Here is a 10,398-nt window from a genome sequence, read left to right as displayed (position 1 = left end):
GGTCATACACGTAAAATTCCACTCGTGCAAAAAACACGAGTGTACGTGGGAGTTTCAGCCCACGAACGCAGAAGAAGAAGAAGAGCATTGGATTCTCCTTCTTCGAGCCATGTGACTTCAGAGTCTGACTAAAACTCTTATTTATGTGGCTGGCTGAGATTTTGCATTCAATCATAATGAAGATAAAGAATGCCAGCAAAAATGGATCAATACATAAATGTTTTTGTATTTTTTACCAAAATATGACATATCATCGCGGTCTTGTAGAATATTTATTGACTGTCTCCATGTGTCAAATGTCATATTTTTGTCAAAAATGCAAACAATGTTTAACAATAAATCAGTTTCCCCAGGGGCTTTCACTTTTTCCCGAAGTCTAAGCAATCGCAGAGACTGTAACCAAAGAAATGTTAAAGGCACAGTAAGCCTCACGTTAACCATCACAGATTCTGTCAGGCTTTTACACACAGTACAAACACCCTTTCATTTAAACACTCACCGCTTGAGAATTTCCTTGGTGCCCTCCGTAAAGAGCGAGCAATTTTCAAAGAATTTTTGCGTGGTATATCTTACCCCTGAGCCATCGTGAACCCGTGTGATCCAGTTTCCCTTTTTCACAATGCAGTCGTCAGTTTGTAATTTGAATGCGGCTCGCTGTGAGCTTATCTGCAATAGCACGTTATTATGTACCTCTGACTATGCACGAAACAAACGGATGAGGTTCACAAGAACTCTAGCGATGGCTTTTGACTGTTCAAAGGAACTGGCGATGCTAACAAACCGTCGTCTGCTGCGAGAACCACGACCTTGCGTGACCCTGCTTCCGGGCTTTTTTTTTTTCAAACTTTAAAAACTTCGAATTGTACTGATCTTGTCTTGATGAATAAAGAATTCTTTTATGATTTAAGAATGTTTGTGTAACAAGCTGTCAATTTATTATTTAGATTTTAAAAGTTAGGTCTAGCGCCAAAACGCACCACGGTCCGATTGTGTGAGGAGACAATCCGCAAAATTAATTCTTTCAAAATGTCTCGCTCTTTACGTAGGGCACCTGGGATGTTCCCGTTCGGTGAGCGTTCAAATGGAAGGGTGTTTGTACTGTGTGTAAAAGCCTGACAGTATCTGTGATGGTTTACGGGAGGCTTACTGTGCCTTTAAGTTCTGACTTCATGCTGCAATTCACATAAGCAATAATTGTAATTCAATCAAGTTGGTGTTTTAATGAAACAGATCCTGTGATTGGTCAGAATGCCCCAACTCATTAACAATTATCGGTCATTAATTGTCGATAACCACTCGCTAAAAATGCCATTTACCACCTGGTGGCGAGGCGCATTGATACGCATTGATACAACCTCAACTAGTCTCGGTTAGCTTTGAGGGTCATTTTACAAGTAGGAAATATGAAGGCCAACGAAATACCGAGACCATAAGGTATGCGAAGTGATGACGTCGAATACGTGACGTAAGTTGATGCATGAATTCTTCCGGACTACGTCAGTCAATTCCAAAGATCGCTTTTGTGATGAAAGGAATTTGTTTTAGAGTTTGCTGTCTAGAAACCCGTCAAAAAAGAAGGGAAAATGTATGTGAAAGAAAACAAAACAGGAGCAGAGTGATAAGATAGGAATACAGAGACATATTTCTTGGGACTTGACCCTTGCAGGTAGGTGGACTGAAAGTAGTGTGTGAACAGAACAGAACCAATTTTGTCTGTTTACCATCGCATGAAAGCAGGAAAGAGATCGTCGTCAGATTGAATTACAATAAGGACTGGGTGGCCGAGTGGTAACGCACTTGCGCTCAGAAGCGAGAGGTTGCGAGTTCGACCCTGGGTCAGGGCGTTAGCAATTTTCTCCCCCCTTTCCTAACTTAGGTGGTGGGTTCAAGTGCTAGTCTTTCGGATGAGACGAAAAACCGAGGTCCCTTCCTGTACACTACATTGGGGTGTGCACGTTAAAGATCCCACGAAAATTGTATAGGCATAAATAAAAATGTCCACCAAAATACCCGTGTGACTTGGAATAATAGGCCGTGAAAAGTAGGATATGCGCCGAAATGGCTGCGATCTGCTGGGCGATGTGAATGCGTGATGTATTGTGTAAAAAAATTCCATCTCTCACGGCATAAATAAATCCCTGCGCCTTGAATATGTGCGCAATATAAATTGCATAATAAAAAAATTAATAAAAAAATAAATCCCTGCGCTTAGAACTGTACCCACGGAATACGCGCGATATAAGCCTCATATTGATTGATTGATTGAACATTAACATGCTTCCATTTGAAACTTCGAGGTCGTCATCGTGGATTGACGCCCTTCCAAAGTCTAATTCGCTCCGTCAGGCTTCAATTAGCTTTGGTCGGGCGTCAATCCACAATGACGACCTCGAAGTTTCAAATGGAAGCATGTTAATGTGTAATTAATTAAGAGAAAGGGTAAGATTTCATAATCTGCTTAGCAATCAAAGTATTTTTTTGGCAATGAATATTCCTTCTAAGCACATGATTGTTATGTTGCAGGCCTTTTCATCCTATTTTTATCTGATGGAATTCCTGAACCTGACCAGCAGTGATCGTGTCCAGTATGCCGGTTTCACAAATGCCACTTCGTCCCTCTGTGCTAAAAACTGGACAGAGGTGAGTTTCCTCGTTGTTTTCATATGTTTTATTTTTTTATAAAGACTTACCCCTGCTGATTTGCATTTTAGAGACTGTTTGACATTCTACTTAAAACAAGAAGGGCAAAGCCCATACGACTCACATGCTTGACCTTGACCTTTGCATGACCTTGACCTTCAGGGTCAAGGTCAAATAACTAAACCTAGCAATGACATCATACACTAAGAACTGCTTTACACATTTTTCCTACCAAAATACATGTGACCTTGACCCAAGGTCAAGGTCATCCAAGGTCATGCAACACAAAGCTGTTAATTCAAGACATAGGAAGTACAATGGTGCTTATTGGCTCTTTCTACCATGAGATATGGTCACTTTTAGTGGTTCACTACCTTATTTTGGTCACATTTCATAAGGGTCAAAGTGACCTTGACCTTGATCATATGTGACCAAATGTGTCTCATGATGAAAGCATAACATGTGCCCCACATAATTTTTAAGTTTGAAACAGTTATCTTCCATAGTTCAGGGTCAAGGTCACTTCAAAATATGTATACAATCCAACTTTGAAGAGCTCCTGTGACCTTGACCTTGAAGCAAGGTAAACCAAACTGGTATCAAAAGATGGGGCTTACTTTGCCCTATATATCATATATAGGTGAGGTATTGAATCTCAAAAACTTCAGAGAAAATGTGAAAAATGTGAAAAATAGCTGTTTTTTAGGCAACATTTATGGCCCCTGCGACCTTGACCTTGAAGCAAGGTCAAGATGCTATGTATGTTTTTTGGGGCCTTGTCATCATACACCATCTTGCCAAATTTGGTACTGATAGACTGAATAGTGTCCAAGAAATATCCAACGTTAAAGTTTTCCGGACGTCCGGACGGACGGACGGACGACTCGGGTGAGTACATAGACTCACTTTTGCTTCGCATGTGAGTCAAAAATTCCTCTGAATATTTATCATAAACATTTCATTGTAAAATTGAGGAAGTGACCAGAAAAAGAGTCCCACTCTGCAGAGAGAATCCAGCCACTCTCCTGATTTGTGGTATGTGTGCCCAAATGAAAGGATGCTCTTAGTCCATGTGAAATTGTGGACAGACCTGTGGCAGTGAGCGTGATTGTGTACACAGGAAGGATGTCAACTTTAAAACACTAATACAGTGGTACCTCTGTCTAACGACTTTGAAAATGTAACCGAAATTCGGTCGTTATATGGAGGGGTACCGCCCTGATATGGCCCTTCGTGGTCGGGTGGGCGTTAAGCAAACAAACAAACAAACAAATATGGAGGGGTCGTAACATGGAGGATTGTTATGTCCGGGTCCGTCAATGATCCGGAATGACATGGGCGTTTTGATTGATGCCGCCCACAAAGTAATGTTATTCTTTCCTTAAACGATTATGGTAACCTGTTTTCTATTCAATTCAATGTAGCAGAGTACCTTTACTTACTGCCCAATTTGTGTCAGACTGATTATGTAAAACAAAAAGCAGTACAGTGGAACCCTCCCTTTAAGACCCCTCAATTTAAGACTTCTTCCCTTTTGATTAAGACCTTGCTTTTTCAGATCTGTTCATAACCTCTGTAAATATACAATGTACCTCCATTTTAAGACTTCCTCCTTTTTAAGACCTGATTTTCTCAGGTTTTTGAAGGTCTTAAAAAGGGGGTTCCACTGTAGTGCCATCCTTTGCATGTTATCATTTTCATTTTGTCCTTGTCCAGGTACAAGCAATGAAGACGGAAGTAAAGGAAAACTTGCCCTGGTACTGTTTCCAATCCATCTACATTGACGCCATTCTTGTGGACGGCTACAAATTTGATCCCAGCACCACCTGGAACTCAATTCATTTTGTAGAATCTGTAAGTAAACTAATGAATGTTTCTGATATTACTGATTGAGACGGAGTGAATCCATTTTATCTTCAGCAGCGTTGTTCCCAAACCCAGAGGACAATATATAGGTCCAAGTTAATGTCTTGGCTACACACACAAATTCTGTCAGAAGACCTCCTTCGTGTCAAAATTATCGGTCAGTCAACCGGCCATGGGTCAGAGCAATGTGTCCTATCAAAGAAGTATGTATCAGTGACGGAAGACCAAGGCCTGAGAACAACGCTGCTTTAGACTTTACCCATACAACTTACCAGCGAGGGCTTGTAAAAAAGCAGCAATCGTTTACATCGTTGCCCTCATTAGGAGAAAGATGATTTTATCTTATCTTATATTTATTTTCTTATGCGTCTCCTCTCTTCCTCTCTTTACACATTCACCAGCGTAATACACAAGTTGATGTTCAAGGAAGGCAAGCCCTCAGTTCACTCCCACCCCCACCCACCCTCTCAATTCAGATAATGTTTAGGTCTTACAATACTGACACCACTGCACATGCAGGGTCTAAACGTTTCTTCATTTTACCAGTTTGTGCACCCGTTTCAGATCAGTGGAACAGATGCGGGATGGTCGTTAGGCTTCATCCTGAAGGAAAGCAACCTGCTACCAGTGACCACGGTGACGAAAGATTTGAACACCGTCACCTTTTCCTTACTCGTCGTTCTCTTCTGCGCTTTTATCTTCATCACCTTTTTTTTTGTGCTCTGGGCCAGGAGATTTCAAAGATCTTCAAGGAGAACTACTTCTTTCCAGGGAAACAGATACGGCGCCATATGATCTTCTCTACTTGTTTGTTTGTTTTTGTGGGTGAGGAAAAATGTTGTCCTAAGGGCCTACAAGGATGTGATACAGATGTTCAGGCAACCATGCTCATGGGTACAGACTCACCTACTGTACACTTTCACATATACACAGACAGACAAGAACACACACAACTTTGCAAACATGCATATGCACAGGGGCTCACATCCATGAGAGATTGCATAGGACAAATGTCCTGGACAATGCAAAAGTGATAGGACATTTGTCAAAAAAAAAAAAAAATAGAACCTTTCTTTTTGCAACAAAACGTACACTACAGCATGGTTTTGTCTGCTTGGAGAAACACATCGTAGCAAATCAAACTACTCTAAATAGGAAAGTACTGACAATGTCCAGATCAAATGAAAGCATAATCGGACAATGACCACTTTGTGACAGAAACAATAGGACATATGTCCTCTTGCATGAAAAATGTATGGGACATTTGGAAAAAATATCCGTGTATGTCCGATGTCCGACGTGGATGTGAGCCCCTGTATGTATGTGCACACACATTCACGTATGTAAGCATACCTAACAGAAATGTTGTATATGTACCACACTTGAACACACACACACACCTTGCTGCAGTTCTGTGAGAGGACTTCTTTCTTATCTTTCCCGGTGCCAAATTTGAATAAATAATTTTTGTATTTTGTCATAACTGTCCTTTTCGATGTACATTTAACAGTATGTGAACACTTGACTGTAACTGCTCAAAACTTAAAATGTTTACAATGGTGTTCTTCATTATTTCTTGAAGACATTATATGTTGAGGGACAAGAGTTATTATTTGTTTATGCAGAAAATACCCAGCACTGACGAAAAATTCCAAACTGCAAAGTAATTGCTTGTTTACTTATTGACGGAAAACATTTGGATATTTTACTACAAAATGACTATTATGTCTGTGATTTTGTGACAAATGTGAATGGTGATTCATGTATGCTGACTTTTTCATACTATCTCAGTTATAACTTGTATGGATGACTTTTACATCTGCAGTGTTCACAAAACCATGCCATGAACAATGATGTACGTATTATTCGGAGATGGATGTCTATGTACACAAGTAATATTCTATATGCGCAACCTTCAAAACTCCACAGAACGCTGACATGCATTCACTATACTTTCACCAATTTGTCCACACCCATTCCAAAATCAATCTACTAATATTCAAAGCTGGTGTGTGTGTTTGTGTAATTTATCTTGAACAAAGGTGTTTGTGTAATTTATCTTGAACAAAGGTGTTCATGTCATTTATCTTGAACAAAGGTGTTTATGTCATTTATCTTGAACAAAGGTGTTTGTGTAATTTATCTTGAACAAAGATGATGGATACTTAATGATATTTAAAGAGTTGTGCTGGGCAGGATACAAACTGAATTTTCAGTTATTTAAATCCATAAAAATGAGCCAGTCACTTTCGCAGGTTTTAAACATGTTCATGCTGCATAAATTATCAAAAAGGGCTGTGAGAAACAAAATCTTTATGCATTCCATTTCCTGGTAGTTGTTGATGTTTTTGTTTTGCTTTTTGAAGCAATGTCAGTCTTTGTCAACATAACAGCCAGTGTTTGATCTTTGAGTACAGAACTGGGAAGATTAATGCTATCTTTTTTTTGGGTGGTAATCGAACAATTTACAGTGGAGTCCAGCTATAACGAACCTGGGTATAACGAAATCCCTCTTTTAACAAACTGCCATTGATTTCCCGGCAGACAGCCTTCTATTTCTTACTTGTTACTTTCCGGCTACATCGAACCTTTTGAACTCATTTGCATAACGAACCCCTCTTTTAACAAACACGTTTTCATCGCCCCAGAGCCGTTTTGTCTCTAAAAGTCACAAGGCTACAACGAACTGATGTCAATAATTGTCTCCAAAGACAAAAATACACAAACACAAGTGCACATCGCGTGATGAGCGAACTCTGAACAAACTAACAGCGGGAGGTGCACGGAACAGATTGAACCAAAACCGAAAGTTGTGGTGACGTCATGACATTTTGCGATGTACGTCAGCGAAGCTTGTGCACATGTGGTCTGTCTTGCTAAAAACAATGGCTGACGAACATGGTTTCGAAATCTGGAACTGTTTTTTTGTTTTCTCCGATCCGTGACCGAGTGACGCGATATAGAACCACGCGTTCGTTTGAATCAATACTCTCCTCAGGCAGTGAAGTCTCCTAAATTGCTCAACACTGTGGACAGTCCGGAGTGCAGTTATGTCCCGTGAATGAGCGAGTCAAAGTTTTATCGTGAAAACTGACGCTTTTCATGCACCTCCCGCTGTTAGTTTGCCTCTCTCTATGGATTATATTATGAAGCTGTTGAAAACATGCAGAGATTGTACTCTCCAAGGAAAGATCGATGGGACGATCATTTGAAGGTGATTGGGAAAACTTGTCTTGAGGCCATTTAGGGTTGAAAACTCTACAGCGAATTACTGATATAACGAACTAAAATGTATCTCCCTTGAGATTCGTTGTATCCGGACTCCACTGTAAGCAGCTTTTACTCGACATACATATATTTTTGATTTCATAACTTGCATGCTTAATAGGCAATGGATTTGGAGGCATACTAAAAAAGAAGGCAAGAAAAAGCCTCTTTCAGCTAAAATGAGCAAGGGAATAACTACATGTATAATACTATTGCAAGGGCTAACTTTTGAAAATAGGATTTTGATACCATGGTTTATTATTCTCTCATGAACGGCTGTGTTTGATACAAATCAAAAATGGCAGCAATGCTTACATTTTTTGTCACGATCTAAATCCAAGACTACTAGACATAGGAAATTTCCTCATTTGAAGGGTTTTATTTCCCCAATACACATGTACTTTTTTTACCGATGATTTTTGTGAATGTTATTTTATACAGAGCCAGTAGCCCAATACTGGGTTAGGTCGCCAACTTTGGAAACTGCAGTGCTCCTTTTCACTTAGCTTTTTCACAAACCATCTAACAGCCAAGATAATTAGAAAGAGACTGACTATTAGGGTTTAACGTCCTCTCTGGCCAGTTGGCTTATATTGGGACAGGTATTGGTAATAGGTTTGAGGATATGGTGTGATACTTTGACTCACACAAGACAATGTGGCCGTCTTCTTCGATACGCCAGCATTAGGTTTATCTCGTCAAATTATTAAGATACGATCATGATAATCAGAGACGAGAGATGATGCATGTGTGTTTACATGTTTTCCAAGCCCTGAGACTTTTGCTGTGAATTTGGGATCTTTTTCGTTCGCATGTGTGCATACAGGTGTTCGGACACCGAAGAGAGTCTGCACAAAGTTGACTCGGAGAAATAAATCTCTCACCGAACAGGGGATTCAAACCCACATTAATAGTGACGAACTGGTTACAAAGCCAGTGCGCAACCAACTGAGCTATGTCCCCGCCCTCAGAGAAAGAGAGAGGGAGATGCAAAAGAAAAGGGCAGCCAGAGTAATTCTTTTAGGGAAAACTTCCAGTGATGTTCTTCCACGTTTCATTCTTTCCACTTACCATTAACTTTCGTTGGGAATATACATGTGTATCAGTTGTGTGCAGAGTATTTGAGATCGGGGTCCATGTTTCTCGATGTCAATTTTAATTTTACCCACAAACACCTAACCATTGTCTTTTGACTTTTTTGACAGTTTTGCTTACTTTACAGCTGGTCGTAAGAATCAAATTGCTCACAGTGCAAAATGTGAACATGGGTTGAAGACGGAAGTGATTTACGAGCATTATAAGTTTGCTTACGAAGCAAGTGATCTTTTTGAAGTGTCATGTATAATCAGGCATGGGAATTAAAAATTGTAAAAACGGCTGAAAAGTAAGGAAAAAAGAGGAAATATTTTTTTGATGACCGGGGGGGGGGGTTTGTCACTAAAAGTAAAACACTACATATTTCGCACTAAAATACGAAAAAAGAGGAATTTCTACTGCAAAAATTAAAAAAAAACGGCGGAAATCCGACTTTTTTTCACGAAAAAACAATCACCGATCGCATTTACGCCATTTTCACTTAAAAAAAAAATAAAAAAAAAAATAAAAAAATAAAAAAAATAATTTTTTTTTTTTTTTTTGCTGAGAAAAAAAGCGGAAAAGCGATTTTTTTCGGCGGGGAAAAAAAAAAAAAAGCGGAAATCCGCCAAACGGCGGACAATTCCCATCCCTGATAATGCAATGTTTGCCTACTTTTCTTGTTTTTTGTTAAAAATATATTGGGTTAAGTGTCAGTTACATCAATCTGAATAATGTCAATCATAGGTATCGATAAGTTGTCCATTGTAAATGCTTTTCAAGAAATCGGTTGGCATCATGTTGTGTTGATGATGAGGCAAAGTTTTCCATTTTGTATCGAGGTGTGTGTTATATACTGCTGGAAATTTCAACTGAATGATGTCTGCTCGTTTTTCACATTATAAATTTATGTTCCTTGTGCGATTTTGTAAAAAGAAAAATCGATAATGGAAGTTGGAGGCACTGAATTTCTTCTGCCTCTGTCATGGAAATGAAAATTGATTTTTACAACAGAAACTATTTTTTTTGTAGAATGAAAATATGCAACCAGTCCAGTTTTGTTTTTCACAAGCTTGATGATTTTCTTATGTGTGGTTTGTGTTCTATGAGAAGGAACGAGTCAATGAAAAAACTTGATTTTTATTACATGTCTATGTCACAGATGACACAACAGGGATGGCCTAATCAACCGCCTGGTCACTAGAGGCGAGTAAAAAATCCGCCGGGCGAGTAGAAACTATCTGGCAGCTCGCCCGGCTGGCAAGTGAAAATTCTGGTCATATGCAAAACAACTTTCAGTTGTACTATCGAGTTTCATTTTGAAAGCAAATAAACTGCACGTGCAAACACTTCTTTTGAGTTAGTGAAGAGGGGAACAAAAAGCTAGACAAGACGCAAGCTGTCCAGTTGTCGATCGTACAGACCACCGCTATTTTGGTGTGAAAAATGCAATTCTTAGTCTTCTTCTTCTTGGCGTTCGCAGAGGTTACACAATCAGTCCAGCACTGGTGATAAATGTTGTCGTTTTCTCCAACTCCTGTCGACTGCCGT

The 10,398-nt window shown here is 39.5% G+C and overlaps 1 protein-coding gene across 1 annotated transcript in view; it reads left to right on the top strand.

Moving 5' to 3' along the window:
• LOC138982231 (ectonucleoside triphosphate diphosphohydrolase 8-like) overlaps positions 1–9,306 on the top strand; it is a 29,483-nt gene extending 20,177 nt beyond the window's left edge. The window contains exons 10-12 of the mRNA XM_070355466.1: positions 2,524–2,640; positions 4,357–4,494; positions 5,071–9,306. Of these exons, the coding sequence (XP_070211567.1) occupies positions 2,524–2,640; positions 4,357–4,494; positions 5,071–5,301 (486 nt within the window). The 3' untranslated portion in view covers positions 5,302–9,306. The remainder of the gene's footprint in view (positions 1–2,523; positions 2,641–4,356; positions 4,495–5,070) is intronic.
• The last annotated feature ends 1,092 nt before the right edge of the window (positions 9,307–10,398 follow it).

This window comes from Littorina saxatilis, linkage group LG12 (assembly GCF_037325665.1).
Source record: "Littorina saxatilis isolate snail1 linkage group LG12, US_GU_Lsax_2.0, whole genome shotgun sequence".
NCBI classification, from domain to species: Eukaryota; Metazoa; Mollusca; class Gastropoda; order Littorinimorpha; family Littorinidae; genus Littorina; species Littorina saxatilis.
This window is presented reverse-complemented; position numbering and strand designations above follow the sequence as displayed.